This window comes from Lygodium microphyllum, chromosome 14, assembly GCF_053477565.2.
Source record: "Lygodium microphyllum isolate KBCC chromosome 14, Lygodium_microphyllum_v1.1.10, whole genome shotgun sequence".
Lineage (NCBI taxonomy): Eukaryota > Viridiplantae > Streptophyta > Polypodiopsida > Schizaeales > Lygodiaceae > Lygodium > Lygodium microphyllum.
In genome coordinates this window covers 82,609,842-82,631,290 of record NC_141148.1, presented here as the reverse complement: position 1 = coordinate 82,631,290, position 21,449 = coordinate 82,609,842, and the positions used below count along the sequence as shown (strand labels likewise).

Here is a 21,449-nt window from a genome sequence, read left to right as displayed (position 1 = left end):
GACTCGTCTTGTATACAACTCACATGGCTTATTTCCCTCAAGTAGCTCTAATGATTCCTCTAATCATGAAAGGAACTTTGGTGCTAGATAAATGTTAATAGCAATAGCACCTTGAACTCCCCTTGCCTATCTTGATCTTCCCATCGACTTCTATATACAACTCACTACACTCTCCTCATGAGTCACAATATACCTCCTATATACTCCACTAATTAGGGAACCTCTCAACCACCTCCTTTACACTCACACCCCTCCCCCATAAACCTTCCTCTATGACAACCACCATTACTTTTGACAAGTATGTTGCTCTAGAGCCCCACTTGGACTCTTCATCACAAGAAAGAGCAAGCTTACACCTAGCTCCAAGCCATTAATCTTTCTCACTCTTCCTATCCTTTTGTTTTCCCTCATTTTTCCTCAACTTTCCAATCCCTTATATTGGCCTCATACCCACTTATGTGCTCATCAACTAATGCCAATGTTTACAAAATTTGACCCCATCACTTTAAGGAAGTGTTTGGGAAAGATTGCTTTGAATATTTGCTTTTGATATAAAGATTTTTAAAAATATATAAAGATTTATAATTATAAATTTTTGCTTTGAATATTTGCTTTTGATCCATTGTATTGTAATTATAGTAGTCTTTATATTAATGAACAATGTCCGCAAAGGGAAGTTGGGAGGTCATTCTATGTGTCTTCCATCGCATTGAGGTTGTCTTCTATCGCATCTTTCAAGGCAAGTTATCTCTAGAACCAAAATTACATGCTTTCATTTATACTATCTTGACATTTCATAAATACAGTGACTTTAATGTATAGACTATGATATTAATTACACAACTAAAATATGTTATTAATGTACACTATGTTATGGGCCGGTTTTTTTGCAGTATTGGAGTTTTAATTGTGGAGCTCATAATTTCATCAACCTTGGATTGAAGATTCAAGATACTCAAGTAAGGGATGTCTTCTTCTATAAGCACATTAAGAAAATGTACATGTAACTATAAGTGTGTACATAGTACTGAAGGTTGGCAATTAGTGAATTGCAGTACTTATTTTAGACATGCTAAAAATGACATGCTTGGGATTACGCATTCTTCTCTAGAAAGATCACATCCTAGTGAACCAAGGGACTCAAATGTGCAAGGAGATCATCTTGAGAACCGAAGGCACGAAGAATCATCTCCAATGCATGGTGAAACTAACATAGATGATTTAAATAGACGACGTAGGTGGTGTGATTGCCTTGCATATTGTAATGGTGGGAGGAGTGTTGGTCCACAAACTTTTCTTAGGCACCAAGAGTTGAAGGCCAAATATGATGCACTAAGTATGCAAATTGGTCTTACTCCTTCTAATGAAAGGCAACATGAACAAGGCAATGATCAAACTATCAATACTTCTATAAGTCCCCCCTTCAGTCATGACAACAACTCAATTAACCATGCTGAGTCTCCTCAAATAGATCCTTCTATAGACAATCACATATCTATTACTGGGCCATCATTATATCAATAAACGATACAAAAAATAATTGAGCTTCAAGCTCTTTGGGATAAGAACCAAATATCAATTAGTGCATAAGAGAAGATGCTTCCAAGGGCTAGGGCTCAAAGAGTTGAAGAGTGCAAGCCAAGTTTATAAGCCATTAGTGCAACTACCTGATACATGGGATGGAAACCTTGATGGAGTGAGAGTCCCGACATCTTGGGAGCAACTTGACTCTATGTATCATGGTCTTGGCATAGTCCAACCTGAGTGCTATAGGTTTTGCATGGGAAGTAAAAACAATGATCATGAAATTGAACTTCTTACACCTAGTAAAAAAGATTCTTATGCCAAAGATGTTGTCTTGCGTTCTTGCAAACAAAATATGCGAAAAAGAATACTAAAGCGTGATTGTATTGAATGTTGTGAAAAGTGTAAAAAATACAATAAACCGAGGAGAGAAATGTTAGCTATTGATTATTTACCTCTAAAGAAACAATTAGAGCTTTTAGTGAGATCTAGGACACTTTGTCATGATTTCCTAAGCATGTGGCGTCATAAAATAAGATGGTTAGGGAAAGATATCCATATGCAACCAGAATTCATAAACGAGTTTTGGGATGGAACAAAGTGTCGTGAGTATCAAGATTTTTGGAATCATGATGCTGAGTATGAGCATGTGGGAAAGTATATACAACTTTTCCAAGGTCTTGTTTTTCAATAGTTCTAAAACAAAATTTTGACCAAGAGATGCAAGAGTATAATTTTGTTTGTAAAAAATGTCGACATCTCAACAAATGTAAAAAGAAAATGTGTAGAGGTGATCCTCGGAACTTGGCACTTCTTTTACATTGGGATGGCTTCCAAGCCTCTCGTACCACTCAAAAGGACTGTGGTGTGGTTGAAATTAAGGTCCTTAATGGTGGGAAGGGTTCCATATTAGGCATTATTCCTATTTTATTCATACCTTTTAGTTGCTCTAGATTTATTCATAATGCTCATGATGTATTTCAAACTTTTTTAAGACCACTTATTAGTGAGCTACAAGACCTTTACATAAATTGTATGCAAGTGTCATAGAACTACCATGTAGAAAAGATTTTTGAAAATCCAATGGGACAATCAAACTTTTGTGTTGTTAGATTAATGCTAATGATGGTTATAGGGGATCATCCTGCACAATGCAAAATAGGATCCTTCAAAGATGGTGGGCAATTCTTTTGTCGTAGAGACAAAGCCCAAGCTACTCTTGATACTAGTAATCCCCTATTTCAAGGACGTTAATTTTACGATGGTAGTCGATATTAAGCAAGATATCCTCCGACCCAACGGTCCATAGGTGAAATGATTGATGCCTTATCAAGTTTAAAGAGGGCATCCACATAGTATGATTTGTATGGTTTTAACTTGTCAATAGACTTGGTATATGATGCGATGCATGTGTTATCTCTAAATATATTTCAAAAATACATACGAGTACTCATGAGAGCCATGTCCAATGAAAAGAAAAAGATGATTTTTTTTTTTGTGAAAAGGCTTATAAGCTCTCTCCACCCTCTATTCGTCATGGACGGTGGCCTCGTAATCCAAGTAAGTACTATGAAAGATTTAAGGCCAAAGAGAAACATAAGTTCATCCAATGGTGCTTACCATATATTTTAGGTATAGTTGATGAGATACCAAAGTCAATTTTTGACCTAGGTTTGTTGCTCATAGATATTGCACATGCCTTCTATAGTTATAGTCGATGTATTGGTTGGTCAAAAGAATGTTTAGATGTTGTACGTACTTTGTTTTCTGCTTGGAGAGTTCAAAAGGAAGAAGCCTTTGGTGCTACTTCTTCTCCCTTAGAACACGTTGCAGGAAATGGAGAACTACTAGATGACATATTCAGACATGGATCGCATGATGTGTATTGGTGTTGTGACTTTGAGCGAATGGTAGCATTATATATAGCGGTAAAGACAAATAATTGCTTTAACGAAATATCTTATGTAAATTATTATAAGAGGACATTCTTCACTTCAATATTTAAGTTATTAGAAATGGAAGTAGATGGGCTTTTGCCACATGAAAGAATGCTTATCCAAGTCTATGCCTGTCTTGTTTTACCTGATGGTTATGCTTTCACTGATTACCAGACACCGTGTTGTTATTCATTTCATGAGAATGGCATTATGGAGGTTTCTTCAATTGAGAAGGCAAAGGAGATGTGGAAACTTTTTGAAAGAGACGATTCCCAATATCCTTGTAACATAATGATGTGTGAAAAAGGCATTTTAATCACAAAAAAGAGAAGAGAACGTAGGCCCCTTTCATCAGAAGAACAAAAATATATTGCGCAATTTCTTGGTCTTCAAGAGAATACACTAGTAGGACATCTAGTTACCACATATAGAAGAATTCTTTATAATGGAGAAATATACAAGATCGCATCTGACGTCGTGGTAAAAACTGACACTTTTTGTAGTACGTTAGAAAGTATAGGTCATTGGAAAGCAAGACTCACTATTTTTTTTCCATTCAATGGGATGGAGAGTATTACACATTTTTTAGTGGAGAATATTACAAGCAATGCGTAACTGTAAAAGAAAATGAAGAATGCTTACTTATAGATCCAATCATGGGAATGAGTGCACTACAAACTCAACGACTTCCATTTACATGGGATTGCATAAGATCATTGAGTTCTTTATTGCATAAGTTTGTTCCTTTACCTTTACATAATAGACTTGTTGCATATGATGTAAAAGATCTAATTCAAAGAACAAGATTATTACAAATAGGGGCAGTTGGTTGTATACCTCATTGGTTAGAAAAATATGATATTGTGTTGGCAAGAAAACATGATGGTGACATGGATGGGGAGTACATTCATGCAATGATAAGAGATGTAAATTATGAAGAAAAAAGGTGCAAATTGTCATGGTTGAAGTGTGATCATAATAGAAGTACATGGAGAAATGATATTGATGAAGATATTTGGAGGGATAGGAACTTGTGTAGCATGGTAATGTCAAACTTTGAAGTTACAAAGAGAAGGAGAGTAACATTATCAATTGGAGAGTCTATAGATGTTTCAATAGTGTGGGGATCACGTGATGTAACTTGACTGCTTTTTAGAGAGAGAGAGAGAGAGAGTGTGTGTGTGTGTGTTGCATTCTTGGAGATCCAAATGGGTGCTAGTAGCATTGGTCATAATGGACATCATTATCTGATTGCCATCCCATTGTGTATATCATAATGCTTTATCTATGGGTGTTTGTATATTAGGACGGTATCTCGTGGATATAGCTCATGTTGTATCTCACGTATAGGTAGTTGGATCTTTGTGTGTATGTGTGCATGTGTGATTATTGTTATTTCTTTTTATAAAGAATGAGAAAAATTCTTGCTTGAAGAAGATTAATGTATGGATATAATCTCTTGTTTGAGGAATACTAGCATATAAAGTTGTAAATTTGATTTTAGCTTGTATCTTGTTTGATTTAGCTTGTCTCGTGGTTTGTATAGTTGTATATTGTATTATTGTATGGTGTTTTTCTTTAAAACTTGAAAGCCCATTAAAATGATTGAGAGAGAGAGAAAAAGAGAGTGCGATCATTGTTGTATCCTTTTTATATGATTGATTCATTCTTTATTGGTTGAATATTAACATAGTTTCTTGATTTAATTTTAGCTTATCTCATGGCCTCCCCAAGTCAACAAACTCTAGATTCAATGATGCAAACTATCATCACTCTGCAAAAAACAATTGAGGAACTAAAATCAAAGTATGATAGTTCCGAACAAACAGTGAGCATGACCAAATCAGTTTCAATACAAAGTAAAAGAGTCCAGTTGCCACCTCAAAAGCAAATCAAGAGTATACAAATAGGGGATGTATCTCTGATGAAGACTCCTATATATGACCAGATTTTCAAACCACCTAAAAGGATTAGTCGAGAAGACCAAGATGAGTTTGGAAAACCATTTTTACTAAAATACTATCGAGATAAGCAACATGTTAGGCATTGTGCTAATCACAGAAAAGTGTATAATTGGGTCAAGAGCCATGAGATTAGCAAGGATTTGCGGTTTCATAATAATAAAGATGACAAACATAGAATTTTAGAGGTCATAGATCAAAACTATGATCAAATTTTACCCCTTGAGTTTCTTGGTGCTACTTACCTTTGGAAAAAGGAGGATTTATATCTGTACTATCTTTCTGTTGCTCAAAATCTCAGAAAGAAACTCAAGAGGAAAAGATCATCTTTGGTGGATATATCTTTGGTAAGCATACTTATTTATTAAAATTTTCCCACCATAGATTATATACATAAGAAATTGGTACTGATTGGCACAACTATGTTTTTTTAATAGAAGAATCATAGCTTCGAGCAAGTAGATATGCAACAAAAACCGGTAAGATTTGCAATTTTCATCTCAAGTTTTATTTTTTCTATTGTATAATTTTTATTATCTTTATCTTTATTATAATCATTTCACTTTAAGTTTCTTAAATATATTTACCTTTCATTATATTTTCTCTAAAATTTTAGGATACAAGTGACGAGATATATTATCCACAACTTATGGTGGAAGAACAATGTATCTTTTCTGAGAAAATGCAACAAAGCAAGCAACAACAAAAGGTGAGTAAGGATAAAAATAAGAAATTATCTAAGGTACTTCTTTGCATTTCTATTTACTAAATGTGGCATAATTTAATTTTGTTAACTTTATTTTCTTGTCTATACTATAGCTCTTGACCATGTTGAGCCATAAAAAAGTGTGGATCCTTCTAATATAGAATTGCCATCAAGAACTTCATTGGTAACTCAATGTTATTAAATATTAAGACAATAGAGTAGCTAATTAACTTATGATGTAGTAGCACACTAATCTATGTTGTATTTCTAAAATGTAGGTTGTTAATGCCTTTGAAGAGGAAGACCAAGAAACCATTCTCCTCAAATATTTAGACATCCAATCCATTGATGAGCTATATGCATCACTAAAATCTACATATGGTGTTATTAAGAGAGATCCTACTTTTTTAGGAGGATGCAATGAGCAAACATTGCCAGCCATGAGAAAAGCTCTCGTGGATTGGTTACTCTAAAGAGAGAAAATTCACGTCACAAAAAATCACAATAAACCTTTGAGTATTGATGATATATGCATCTTGAATTGACCTCTTTATTAATGAAGATAACATCTTTTAATTCTTTCTATTATTTTAATTCAAGATAACATCTTGAATTGACCTCTTTATTAATGAAGATAACATCTTTTAATTCTTTCTATTATTTTAATTTATATTTTTTTCCATAATAGTAATTCTTAAAACTATCTACATGATTGCAACTAGTTTTCTTATATATATAAAAATACTATATGATTAGTTCTAACTAGTCTGTTTATATAGTAAAATTTCACTACATGGATAACTAGAGAATTTTAAAATTTCTATACAGGAATATTTTACTATATCACTAACTTGTAAAATGTTCCACTTTTATTAGTTGAGACATTTTCTAGATACTTTAAAAGTTCTCTTTTTTTCTATATGGATAGGTGTCTAAAGTTCCTTGTGCACAATTGCCAGCGAGACTTGATAATGATGACTTTCGGCTGGTAAGGTTGACGCCATCCCTATAACTGCATGGCTGGTTGGTAAGGTTAAGCCCACCATCGATGGTAAGATGGCCAATGTAGAGATTAGACTGCCAAAAGGAGGGACTGCTAGGTAAGAATGCTCATTAGTGTCGACAAAATCATCACCACGATGCCCTAAGTACAAGCTGGCAACAAATGACGACCTTGCAAGGTGGCTATATTGATGGCCTTATCAGCTCTGTGTGATTGGTGGCCTCCGTCCAAATGCTCTCTATTTTCTTCGTCGAAATGGCCTCATGGCCTATTCTCTCTGTGAGCTAGACTACACAGACTTGTCGTCCAAGTTGGTGGTGGCTATTACTCGATTATTTACCAGAAGCCCTTATAGGCTTGAGGCTTTTATGCCTAGACCGATTTGGTCAAACCATTTTGCATAAGGCCTTTAGGCCTTGGGTTGGCCATGACACTCAATTTATAAGGACAAGGTGTATCTGTCAAAAGAAGATAGGGTCCTTAAGCTTTGGTTCAAGGCAAGGCCTTCTTGCTGCTCAAAATAAACAAACACCAATAAGACTGAATTGATGGTCATTACCTACTACTAAAGGCTTGATAGCTTTGCAAAAGAGAAATGAACTCAAAGGTGGAGAGGAAAAGAGTAACTGGCTACCGATTCTCGTAAACACTCAACTTCTCAAACCATGTGCTTTCAACTGCCAACAAGCAAGCCCTTTATACATCCCATAGGCCATTAAACAAATATCACAATAATTAAGTTTTAATTGGTTTTTATTTCTTTAAGGTTTGTTCTTAAGTCATGGTAACTTGCTAATCTACTTCAAATCCAACTTCTATGACCAAAATTCTTCGAATCTTTCCTACTTCCTCCTCCCTACTCTACCTCACACCCATTTCAAGCTCCCCTTCTAATCCATTTTGGAGTATGCGCTCCTAATCTATTTCAGAGTAGTGCTCCTATTTAGATGCATGCTAAAGAGAATGTTTGCCATCATAGATCCTTCTCATTGAGGTCTTGAATGTTTGCCAATTTCATGCAATGTGATTGAGGTCTTGAATGGTTACGTTTTTAACCTTTCTCCTTCATCTCTGGAGACTCTCTCTTCTCCCTCCATATCCACTAGTTTTTGTTTATATGTTGAAGAGGGTTTTACACATTCATTTGCTATTCTTTAGTAATAAGACAATAAGGTGTTGCCCACAAGAGAGCTATTGGAGGTACCACAAAAATAACATTCTGTGTGTGTGTGTGTGTGTGTGTGTGTGTGTGCAAGGCTCATTCTTCTTATAGCTCTAGTAGATTGGAGCTACTCAAGAGTTCCACTCCATACTCACATACATCCATGGCTCCATCCAATGCCATGTCCAACACTATGACTTGCACACACAAAGAAGACATTGTATCATAATTGAACATATATCAATTGTAGAAATGTATATTAGAAAAAACCTTCTATGTCTCTTGCTAGCAAATAAAAAGCATCTCAATTCATCTTTCCAAGATGTTGTTGATATCACGTTTCTTATAATCTTATCGTTCCCACTTCTAAATACTATAACTTGTATCGAAATCCTTATTGACATACTAACATGATTTTTTTTTGTCCTTGTGTATAAATAAGTGAGACCTACAAAGGCAAAGATTAACCCAAATAAGGTACTCCAACAAAAATAGTATAGATAATTCTAAAAATTGCAATAATGTGAAGAAATTTGACTACATCAACCTATGTGTACAAATCTTCAAGAATATGCAAGAAACCATAAGCATAACCAACTCTAGATCAAGCAAAAGCTTGTGGACATACAACATCACGTGTCGAGCAACAACCATCATTGTATATTAGAGGCTTTACAACCTATAGCAAGCTCCAAACCTTGATGGATATGATTAATCACATACTTTGAAACAATCCACTTGGAGAATTGATCAAAATTGTAAATGGTACAAATCCTACTACAAACTTTGAGAAGGTCATTAATTTATAATCAAAGATAACTAACACGATCTCATTTGATATGCATGACTACTAAAAGAGATACTCGACAAATTCAACCTTAAGTATGAAGACACAATATAGAAATTTCCACTACGAACAATAATTACACAAGCTCCATATACATAATTAAGCTAGTACAATAAGAATACAACATCTCACTCAAGGCATTGGTAGAAGAGGGCAAAAAAATAGCCGATGATGAAGGATTATATGGAAGACAACCACTAGGTGCATGATCATGCCCACCCATCTATCACCATCAAAAAGGTCACATACTTATCCAACATAGACGTCTATAAAAGAATATATGGCAACTGGACCAATCATTTAATGGCATCATGTGTAGAGCAAGAAAGTGATCAAACATGCCTATTTGTTAGCCTTCAATACATGTAACAAAAATAAAAAATACCTCTAACAATAAAGCACAAAGAGACAGAGCCCCCCAAAATACCAAAGTTGTATTGGCTCCACAATATCAACCTCAACCAATACTACTGCACCGGCTCAAGTATAGCCACATCATCTTGTGCCAACTCCAAGCAACAAAGTTTGAGCACAATTTTGAGTTCAGTATACAAGCAATAGCTGATAGCATTCACAAGGCTAGAAGCTTACAATCTTGAAAAATAAGCAACTACTGCAGGTGATAACAACTTGCATGGACACTCAACAAGATGTAAAAAACATTACTTTTTGAAGAGAAGAAACTTAATTTAGTACAAGAATCAATGATACTCGATCTAATCCACTTCTATTAAAAGAAATTCATTACCTTCAAAAGATTGTAAATACTTTTGTTTAGACTATACACACCTTAAAAAATGCAGATTCTATGTAGATCAATTATTTTCAAGCAATGGAACATAAACTAAACTCTACAGAAACATTCAAAACAAGCAAGTCTTGGAGAATTAGATACAGACCAATGCAATTAGCTAAACCTAACTTTATGGTTGCAATTCATTTCTACATTCGAATTTTCGTGGATGCTAGAGAAGCAGTGATGTCTATTGTAAATCGTGAGGTAGAGCAATCATTTCGTAACTATTCAACTAGTGGCCCCTTTACCCTATATTTTTGAATGGTCCCAATTTCCAAAAATGTTTGTAGTGGGACTGTACTACTGTAGACAAGGGGAGCTTCCAAGTTTCAAAGTGTGGCTCGGGGGAAACGTGGGATTGTGAAACAGGCCATGTAATTACTTACTAATGATTGACATCTCTCAGGTGGTCCTTCCGTGACTAACTAGTAATTCACTAGCCCACACACACACACACACACACACACACACACACTCTCTCTCTCTCTCTCTCTCTCTCTCTCTCTCTCATTTCGCACATCTCATCATGGCGCCTCCCCTTCCCACTCGATCTCTTGGCTCACAAGGATTGAAGGTAATCTCTCTCTCTCTCTGGTGTAGGAGCTCTATTTCAGTTGCATACGTGATATCCGCCCGCAAATCATTCCCGATTATCAATGAAACTCTGCATGTCCGACTGATACCCCCATTACTCGAATCGTAAGCTTGCATGCACACTCTGGAGTCACTGCAAAGAGCCTGACAATCATTTTAGGCTGCGGTTGTCTCCTTGTATTCTATGCATCCTCACATGGGATGGGACATTTGATCTTATCTACTGCTAAAATATTCAATGATAACCCATGATTGTAATCTGTCAATTCCTCACTTAAGTAAATCTTTATGTCGTTTTTGACTGCAAATTTGTCAATGGGTGGGATCAGAAAGCACAATTAACAGTGTTCCCAAAAAACCCAGGTTTGATGTCAAGGGGACTGTTAAATTTCGAAATATATCTTGAAATATTGGGGGGGAGAACTTTTCAATTTTGAAATCTATGGCCATTTCAGTTATAACACGATTGGAAAACCTGAAAACCCTTCAGGAAAGTACTTGCAGATTGTCAACGTTGGAAGGTTCATGTATTCACTCTGAAAAATGTTTTTCCTTGAACACTGCGTGAAAAATTGCTCATCCTTGCATAATGCCGTGAAGGTACCAGCTCTTGGTCTTGGATGCATGGGCTTGTCTGCTATGTATGGTAAGCCTGTACCAGAAGAGGAGGGGATTGCCCTGATCCAGCATGCCATTCTGCAAGGTGTTACATTCTTGGACACTGCTGATTCCTATGGCCCCTTCACCAATGAGATTCTTGTTGGTAAGGTAACGTCTTATCGAATTTCTGTCTTTCATGTACACTTTTCATGCACTTTTGATGTCACTTCTCATATATACATGTCCTATGCAGAAACTCTGGATGTGTTTTGTTTCTGCACATGCATCTGTGTTTGTGCTAGTGACCTGTTGAGACATTTTTGTTCCATAAGTGTGTTTGCATGTCACAACACAAGAAGCTATTAGCATTTTTCCATGTGTGTTTGTGCTAGGTGCAGTGGGGGGTGCCAGGCCCCTGTCCCCAACTGCACTAGCCTCGCAAAAGCTCATGATGCAGTCATGATTCACAATGTGAAAAATATAGTGGGAATTTCTCTAAAACTTCTTGCGTTAGACATAGATCTGCCCCGCTTTTTGTCAGACACATCTAGGATTTCTGTGCATGGTGTGCTATACTTATGTGTGCACACCAAGCAGAAGAAGATGACAGGAGCCTGTTTGTTGAATCAGGCCATCCAAGGTTTCCCTCGAAAGACCCTCCAAATTGCTACAAAATTTGCATACACTCCAGAAAATGGGACCATGGTCATCAAATGCAACCCTGAGCATGTACGCCGTGCTTGTGAGGAAAGCCTACAACGACTAGGTGTGGATTACATTGATCTGTACTACCAGCATCGTGTGGACAAGTCTGTACCAATCGAGAAGACGGTAACCTGCTAAATCCTCTGTTGAATGGATCTAGCCACTGTGGTCAAAGTTTATTTACTAGGGTAATGAAGTGAATGCTTGACATCCATGGTATAGCAAAGTCAAGACACATAACCCATTTTTGGTTGTGTGCCTGCATTTCATCCAGATTTCACATTAGTTATTTTTCTCTTTTGTGCTAGACAGAGGTTGCAGGCATGCCTGCCCTAAAGCAGCAATGTTTGGGCTTAAGTGGTATCTTGATTCTTCTGCATGCTTTTCACTTAGATTGGAGATATTTGATAGGATAACCGTTCCAGGATGCTGAAGATGTTTCAGCAAGAAGTATCACTGCTTTGTGCATGTCTCACAAAACCCAAGAAGCTAGAGTCTAAATTAAACAAGATGTGTGTGATTGGGGATTTGAATAGATGGGAGAGCTGAAGAAACTGGTCGAGGAAGGCAAAGTCAAATATATTGGTCTCTCTGAGGCCAGTGTAGAGACCATAAGAAGAGCTCATGCTGTTCATCCTATCACAGCTGTGCAATATGAATGGTCATTGTGGACACGAGATATTGAAGAGGACATTGTCCCATTCTGCAGGTATCAAAGTTTCACCTGATATTTAATTTTAAACACTAGTTCTATCCTCATTTCAAACCTTTTGTCATGTTGTTCTGCCTGATCATTGAAGCCTGGAGCCTCCCTAGGGTTTGGATGGATCAGAAAAAATCATCCTTGATCTGTCACAAGAAGTTTTAGACAAAGTCCCACTATAATTCCAACTTACAACAGCATCATGAGCTTTTGTGAGGGAGGGACCGCATACCTAGCTACGACACTATAATTCCCACAGTGGGAATTATGACATCATGAGCATTTGTGAGGGAGGGACTGCAGAGGCTCATGATGTTGAATACTATAGGAGCTAGGTATGCGGCACCTCCCGAGCAGAGTCTCATGATGTTGAATACTATAGGGAAAATCAAGGGAAACCAGCTCCTTTTCCCATATGGGAAAATGTCATGAACTCCTTGTGTGTATAGGATGGAAGCTGTGTCCTGTATCTTTACAGGTAATACTTGTTACACACCCATTTTTTGGAGCTGTGTTAAAGCTCCTTTCTGCTTGGAGTGAGGTGCATCATGCATTGTTTTCTAAAGGCTACTTCTGCTGCTTTTGCAGTATATTGTTTGTAACCATCCAGGTTTTTTGGTTGTAGGGAGTTGGGTATTGGTATAGTGGTATACAGCCCCCTCGGCCGGGGTTTCTTTTCAGGGAAAGCAATTACAGAGAGCTTAGGTGAACAGGATAGCCATCTGGTACTACCACTTTCTTGGTCATAGTTATGTTTATGTATTAATATAATTCTTTATGAGCAGTAGGATGTTGGATTGTTTAGACTGACCTTGTCTTTGGCATTTCCAACTGGCAGCATAGGCCAAGATTCCAGGGAGAAAATCTAGAGAAGAATAAGGTGTTCTATGAAAGAATTGCAAATCTTGCAAAGAAGCATGGGTGCACACCTGGGCAGTTGGCTTTAGCATGGGTTTTGCATCAAGGGGAAGATGTTGTACCCATTCCAGGTAATGCGCTTGAACTCAAACTTGCTTTTAATAATTGTCCCCTCCAAGGTTACAGTGCTAATAGGGTTATGCCATGGGCACATGATATGCTTGCAGGCTAGTACAGTGGGTCTAATCCATTATGCTATTCAAGATCTTAGTTTTACTACTGGAATAGTTGGTTACAGTGCTAATAGGATTATGCCATGGGCACATGATGCTTGCAGGCTAGTACAGGGGGTTAATCCATTATGCTATTCAAGATCTTAGCTTTACTACTGGAATAGTTGGTGGGTGTACTAAAACAATTTTGGTCTAGAGATATGTGGATCATAATGGTGTGAATCAGTCAGTGTATCTTGCTTCATTTTGGCTTAGCTAAGTTGTTTAAGTGTGGAATATCTGATCATAATGTGTGAATGTTTTGATCATAATTGTGTTGTATAAGTTAGGGTATCTGGCTTCACTGACACCCAGCTAAGTTGTTTTAGGCTTGGAATATTTGACCATAATGTGTGAATGTTTTGATCATAATGGTGTGTTGGGTATGTTGCTGGGTCAGCTAAGTTGTCTAAACTTGTCTTGTGTAGACAATTGGTTCATATTGTTTACTCCCTTGTTAAACGAGGTGCTACAATAACCTTATATACTAAGTTGTTTTACTTTGTACAGACACTTTGTTTATGTTCTTTAACCCCTTGTTACACAAGGTTGCTACTACAAACCTTTATGTGGTTTAAGGCTGCTTGCATTATTAACTCATGCGAGGTGCCTTGGTATGGTAATAATGCAGGGACCACAAAGATAAAGAACTTCAATGAGAATTTAGGGTCAGTAAATGTGAAGCTTTCCAAAGCTGATTTGGAAGAGATAGCTGCAGCAGTTCCTCCACATGAAGTGGCGGGCCTGCGGTATAATGAAGCCTTGATGCTCACCACATACAAATATGCTGACACCCCTTCATTGGAGGAATAGCAGTGGCCATGATATGATATGATTACCAAAACATCAAGAGGACTTTGTCAACTAAAAAGATTTACAGGAGTTTCAGCAGTGTTTGTCAGTCTTGCAAATGACTGATAGGTAGTTATTACAATTTACAAGTGCCAATGATATGAGATGGTTAATAAAAAATCCAGAGGACTTTGTCACTTACAGGAGATTCAACAGTTTTTGTCAGTCTGCAAATGACTGATCAGTAGTTATTACAGTTTACGTGAATGGGGATTATTACAGTTTACGGGAGGGGAGGGGGAGGGAAATGCTTGTATCAACAAGCTTTCAACAGTTCATGAAGAAATGTTGAATGGGGATCTTATAAACAAGAGCACACATATAGTACTGGGGCATTACCTTGTGGTGGTTTTTCTTTTTACTTTTGTGCTAATTTTGATGGTTGATAAGGAAAAGAATGTAAGCCCTTGAGAAACAAAATTTTTACAAAGTGCTAGTTATCTAGAGGCAATTGCCCTATGAAGAACAAGCTAGACCCCCTCACCATTATTATAGCATGCCTTTTGGGGGCAATGCTCATAAATTTGTCATAAGGTCACTTACATGGAAGACCTTAGGTTGCTTAACAAATAGACTTTTGGATGAGCGATGATGAATATAAAGGTATGTTACAATCACCTTAATGTTTGGAAGACCTCAAGTTGCTTAACGAGTGAGACTTTTGTGTATGAGGCACTCTCACTTTTTAAACCTGTTCCCTAATATTTGAGAAATCTAATTCTTTGATTTTTGAAATAATACAATACAAGAGGAAGAAAGGAGGAAAAAATTAGAAGTAGAGCAGGGCTATAGAGAATGGGTGAGTCAACAACAAGAAGAGAAGAAGAGACCGAATGAAAGAGGAGATGGATAGAACGAGTAGAGAGGAGTCATCTAGGAGGGCGCAAGATACAAGGAAGGAGAAGGAGAAAGTAGTAGAATTAGGAAGCAAAAAGAAAGACAAGAAGAAGGAGAAGAAGCACCATCGCAAAGAAGAGGAAGATAGCAGTAGTTCAGAAGATGATTATGGAAAATTCAAGATGCCCCAATCCGCCAAGTACAAGGTAGAGAGAGATGGGTTGGTTCTGAAGAAATGGATCGCAGAGGTGGATAGGTACTTAAAGTATTCAAGAATTACCGAAGACAGGAAGGCGAAGGTGGCAGCCATTTACTTGGAGGAGGACGCTGTCAGTTGGTACCTGTTAGAACAAGAGCAGGGCCACACAATCTGTTAGTGGGAAGAACTCCAGGAAGAACTGAAGGACTACTTTATTCCAAAGCTGGAGAAATTCAAAGTGAGAGATGAATGGAGGAACCTCAAGCTAGCACAGGGAAAGATGAAAGAGTATGTCAACAAATATAGGCAAATCATGCTGCAGCTACCAAACATGGATACAGACACTAAGCTACATGGATTTTTGTTTGGGATGCAAGAATGGGCTAGAAGAGATGTGGAGAGACAGGAGCCAACAAGCTTAGCAGAAGCCATGAGAATGGCCGAACGACTGGTGGACCTGGAAGGAAGAAGAACAGCACAAGGGAATCAAAACAGGTTCAACAACTTCAACAACACCTTCAATAACAACAACTCCTGGAACCAGAGGTCCAATGCTCCTAGAGGCGCATTCACAAATACAAGGAGTCAAAACACCACTAACACCATGGCCGTATCCCAAACCGCATTAGTACCAAGAGGAGCAACAGGAAGATGGGAAAACAATCACTACAGGCCAACCCCTGGCACATTATATGGGCCCGCAGGATCAAATACATCATGGTGGAGACCCCTAGGCCTTTCCATCGGCATCAGATGCTTCAAATGCGGGGTCCACACTACCAAAACAGATACCCAATAGAAGACATAGCTTCATCGAGTGGATCAAGGGTGAATGCAACTTGTGCATATGGAGGAGAAGAACCACAACCACCGGGTATCCAGGAAATTCCAAATGGGAGTGAAGAGAGCATGGACCACCCAAGGGTAGGGTCAGTTATAGTGCCCGACCCCAATGCATGGCAGCCAGGGTAGTGGCAGTCCACCATCTATACATCAAAGGCCGAATGGGCGAAGGAAACCAACCTATCATGGTGGACACATGAGCAACACACAACTTCATTGCACCATAGTGTGCAGCAAAACATGGATTGAAGCTATCAAAAGCCCCAGAAGGATTAACAGTAACATTCGCACAAGGAGAAGCCAAGGAAGTAAAACAAGTCTTTGCAGTCCAAGTGGAAGCCGACAAGTGGAAAGCGAAACTCAACTTCTTAGTAATCCCCATGGATGATTTTGAAGTGATATTAGGCTTAGAATTCTATGACAAGTATGTCATTGCAATGTTTGGTAAGGGTGTGAATGAAATGATGCTAGATATGCAAGGAGAAGGCATTAGAGTACCATGCGAAAGAATGCAGCTACTTGGTAGGACCCCAATCAAGGTGCAAATGAAGGAGAACAAGCCAGGAGTATCATGCCAAACAGTAAAACCAGCTGCAAACCAACCACAGGGCCAGACCCAAAAAGCACCGGTCCAAGGGATCGTTATCAGGCCACGTATCATGACATGCAGTGCAAAGCAAGTCGAGAAATCAGTCAAGCAAGGAGATATGGTTTATCTGTGTATGATCTGACCAATTGAAGAAGAAGAAGATGGCAAGAAACCCAAATGACAGAAGAGGAACACAGAAGTGGCAGAAATACTTGAAGAATTCAAAGATGTAATGCCAGCCGAACTACCCAAAGGTCTACCACCCAGACGAGATGTGGATCACAAGATTGAGCTGATTTCAGGGTCTGCCCCACCGGCCCGAGCTCCCTATCGCATGAACCACACTGAGCTCATGGAATTGAAGAAGCAACTACACGAACTAGAAGAACAAGGATTCATCCGCCCTAGCAAATCCCCCTTTGGTGCTCCAGTGTTGTTTGTAAAGAAGAAGGATGGGGGACTTAGACTCTGTGTAGATTATAGGGCTCTTAACGAAATCACCATTAAAAACAAATACCCTATGCCCCTAGTGGAAGACCTCTTAGATAGACTGCATGAGGCCAAGCACTTCAGTTGGATTGATCTTAGATCAGGATACCACCAAATCCGCATAGTCGAAGAAGATATCCCAAAAACAGCCTTCCGTACTCGATATGGTAGTTTTGAGTGGTTAGTATTAGGGTTCTGCCTAAGCAATGGGCCAGGCACATTTTGTGGCCTCATGGATGGAATTTTTAGATCAGAGATAGATATCTTTGTCATTATCTACATAAATGACCTCCTAGTCTACAGCAAGACCTTAGAAGAGCACAAGCAATACTTATGCCAAGTTTTTGAGAAACTGCGGCAGCATCAGTTATACGCCAAGCTGGAAAAATGTGAGTTCGCAGTGAAAGAATTGGAGTTCTTAGGCTTTATTGTAGGAGCAGATGGAATCAAAGTGGACCCTAAGAAAGTGGAAGTTATCCAAAGATGGCCTGCACTGAAAACTGTAAGAGAAGTGTGGGAGTTCTTAGGCTTCACAGTATTTTGCCAAAGATTCATCAAAGATTACAGCCTTATCACTGCTCCCCTCTCCCACCTCACCAAAGAAGACCACTCTTTTACATGGGGGAACGCGCAGCAGGAAGCCTTTGAGCAGATGAAGAAGTGCATGAGCCAAACTCCCGTCCTAAGGGTGCCGAACTTCACCAAACCCTTTGAAATCTCTACAGATGCATCTGATTATGGCATAGGGGGTGTACTAGTCCAAGAGGGTCACCCCATTGCATATGAGTCAAAGAAACTTACCGATGGTGAAACAAGGTGGAGCATACATGAGAAGGAAATGTTGGCAGTCATCCACTGGCTTAGAAAATGGAAGCACTATGTTCAAGACAAGCATACAATAGTCTTCACCGACAATATCTCCCTCAAATACTTCCAATCCCAACCCAAGTTATCAGCAAAGCAAGCCCGTTGGCTAGACTTCCTAGCCGAATTTGACCTGGAGATTAAGCACAAGCCCGGCTCTACTAACAAAATAGCAGATGCCTTGAGCCGAAAAGCTGACCTGAAAGCTATCAGTGTGGTCAGCAGCAACTTCATAGAACTTGTCAAAGAGGCCCTAGAACAAGATCAAGAAATGCACAAGATAATCAAAGATGTGGAAGTAGAGAAGACACCACATGGAATGTACACCTTAGAAGAGGGTATTCTATTTTTAGGCAAGAGATTGTATATCCCCAACAATGTGGAATTAAAGAAACTCATCCTGCATGAGATACACGACGGCAAGATTGGAGGCCACAAAGGGCAAAGCAAAACCTTGGAGGCCCTTAGGAAGTAGTTCTTTTGGCCGAACATGAAGGAAGAAGTGATAGACTACATCAAAACTTGCCCCACTTGCCAAATGGTCAAAGCACCAAGATCAAGACCAGTCGGACAACTACAACCATTACCAGTACCTAACCGCCCATGGGATGTCATCAGCATGGACTTCATTATGGAACTACCGGAGTCCCATGGGTACACAATCATCTTTGTAGTGGTGGACTATTTCTCCAAACATGCCCACTTCATCCTGGCCAAACCACCACTGAATGCCAAGGAGGTAGCATGCCTCTTCTTCACACATGTATTCAAACTGCATGGCTTACCATTGGCCATTGTATCAAATAGAGATGGAAGATTCATGAGTGACATGTGGAAGGAACTCTTCAAGACTCTGGAAACCCAACTGAGATTCTCATCATCCTTCCACCCGGAGACAGATGGACAGACAGAACGAGTCAACCAAGGCATCGAAGATTACCTCCGCAGCTATGCTAGAGTGGATCAGAAAGATTGGGCCTTGTACCTTGATGTCTTGGAATTTCACTATAATAGCTCCATCCACTCGGCTACGGGGTACACTCCCTTTGAGTTAGCCACAGGAAAAGAAGTCATTACACCACTGGCCTTAGCATCCGGAGCGGCCAAAGCGGACGATCAAGATGCAGAAGAATTCTTGAAGAAATGGAGAGATCGCAATGCAGCAGCTAAGCAAAGTCTCGAGCAGAGCAAGATAACAATGATAGAGCAAGCAAACAAGAAGAGAAAGGCTGTACTATTCGCCAAAGGAGACATGGTCCTAGTGAGCTCTAAGAATATGTCACTTCCCAAAAACATGACCCCCAAGTTCAATCACCGCTACTATGGACCCTACCGAATCACTCAAGTGGTGAATGAAGTCACTTACAAGCTGGACCTGCCAAACAGTGTTTGTGTTCATAATGCATTTCATGCTCGTCTTCTGCACAGGTTCTATCCCGACAACCAATGGGGACGGCGCGTACCAATGCTCCATTCCAATGGTCCCTTCGAAGTAGAAGCATTCCTCCGACGCCGGGAACAAAGAGGCTTCCCCGAATACCTCACCAAGTGGTGCGGGCGTCCACTCAAGGAGGCCACTTGGATCTCAGAAGCGGAGGCCCGTGAACGCGGAAAGGATGCCTTCGCCCTTTGGCTCAAGGAGAACCCCCTGCTCCTTCTATTGACCCTTGAGCCGCCCCAACACTCCAACAAATAATGTGGTTCTCAATCATAGACCCCAAATGTGCCTCCACTCCTCAAATGTAATCGAGTCGAGGGTGGACTCGCATGGTAGCAATCATCGCAAATAACTCCATCAAACGAAAATTCCCCAAACGTCTTAGTGCGGCAGACACTGGCGAGTCTGATAGTATAGACTGTGTTAAGACCCCGCGGTCCCCTTAGACCGGCAGACACGACCAGCTTGCTAGGAAAAGCTGCGTTAAGACCTCGGATGAGTCAAATAACAAACGCTACCCTTAGATTGCTGAGGTCAGCAATCCAGTAAGCGGGGGTGAGTGTAAGGGCTTTGTAGCTATACCATGCCGTTGCTACCGATTGCACCTATATAGGGAGTAGTAGTGACTCAAAGCCCTGCCTTGTTTCCACTCTACGTGCGATTCCCTATGCCCAGTGGTGAACCCTCTTATGTGCGGCGTCACGAGGGTGTAGTCTTGGGATGTGTCTATGTTGTCCCGCTTTTGGATTGAATAATACAAGAGTATACCTTGAGCTCATATCGTGTTACCTTTCTGTGCCGTGTTGAGTGCGTAACGAGTGCAGGTTTATCACACTCCCTCCCCCCCCCCTCTCTCTCTCATAATAATGGTAGCAATTGATGGTATTTATTGTGGAGCTTGCGGACAAAGTCTTCAGTTTCTCAAAGGCTCATTGGTAAATCTTTGCAACCAAGTGACATTGTTTGAAAGAAATAAAGAAAATTTCCTACATTCAACACAATGTTAAATAAGATGCATAGGGTTCATCTAGATTTTAGTTATTTTGATTTACAAATGCCAAAATGGTAGCTCCCACCACAATGGTAGCCAGCCATGTTGGAACTTACTAGACAATTAGCTACCACCACTCTAGAGCCATATGGGAAGGTACCAAACTGGAAGTGATCATAGAGGTACCTCCTACTGTTGTACAGGTAGTGTTTGCATGCTACCATAGAACCACCTTCTAGTTTGTTTTCATTTCCATTGTGCTTCCACATAAGTAGCTAACCAATATGCTAGCAAATTAGAATCTATTTGTACAAAGGCTTATAGATAGTTAGTAGTCTAAATGCCACAATTCAAAAATTGACCTTAGATTTTGACCACTTACTGATTCATTGGTTTATTAGTGTAGCAGTCAACTAGCTCCCTCCTCACATGAAAAATGTTGCAATGCTTCCAAGCATTGTAGGGATGTTGATCTAGTTGTGTGCATGATTTTTTTAATTTTTGAGTTTATTGTAATGACTTTTATTATGTATAACAATTAAAATAATGTAATTGTTATGTACAAGTTAATGAATTATATTAAAGTGTGATACGGGTATCGAGAAGTTGCTGTAATTTTGCTAGGAAGGTCAAGTACCTTGTAACATCAAAACTACATTGCCTTGATCTAATCGACTCA

The 21,449-nt window shown here is 39.1% G+C and overlaps 1 protein-coding gene across 7 annotated transcripts; it reads left to right on the top strand.

Moving 5' to 3' along the window:
* The first annotated feature begins 10,296 nt into the window (after positions 1 to 10,296).
* On the top strand, positions 10,297 to 14,765 carry LOC148025778 (putative aldo-keto reductase 2). Of its 7 annotated transcripts, none has more exons than XM_087693022.1 (7): positions 10,297 to 10,510; positions 11,131 to 11,298; positions 11,728 to 11,961; positions 12,372 to 12,544; positions 13,164 to 13,263; positions 13,377 to 13,527; positions 13,624 to 13,884. In XM_087693022.1, exons 1-7 carry the CDS (start codon positions 10,463 to 10,465, stop codon positions 13,626 to 13,628), a joined length of 879 nt encoding a protein of 292 aa, XP_087549148.1. In that variant the 5' UTR covers positions 10,297 to 10,462; the 3' UTR covers positions 13,629 to 13,884. The 7 variants fall into 7 exon arrangements, with proteins under 7 accessions (XP_087549148.1, XP_087549149.1, XP_087549146.1 ...); XM_087693020.1 differs by lacking the exon at positions 13,624 to 13,884 and adding an exon at positions 14,300 to 14,764 and having other exon boundaries at positions 10,301 to 10,510; positions 11,131 to 11,293; positions 11,761 to 11,961; XM_087693018.1 differs by lacking the exon at positions 13,624 to 13,884 and adding an exon at positions 14,300 to 14,764 and having other exon boundaries at positions 10,302 to 10,510; positions 11,761 to 11,961.
* The last annotated feature ends 6,684 nt before the right edge of the window (positions 14,766 to 21,449 follow it).

What these genes read in the sequence shown, in the direction of transcription:
- LOC148025778 (XM_087693016.1), top strand. Translation starts at nt 10,463, where the DNA reads ATGGCGCCTCCCCTTCCCACTCGATCTCTTGGCTCACAAGGATTGAAG. An exon ending in TTGGCTCACAAGGATTGAAG is followed by an intron (nt 10,511 to 11,130) that starts GTAATCTCTCTC and finishes AATGCCGTGAAG; the next exon opens with GTACCAGCTCTTGGTCTTGG. An exon ending in AGATGTTGTACCCATTCCAG is followed by an intron (nt 13,528 to 14,299) that starts GTAATGCGCTTG and finishes GTAATAATGCAG; the next exon opens with GGACCACAAAGATAAAGAAC.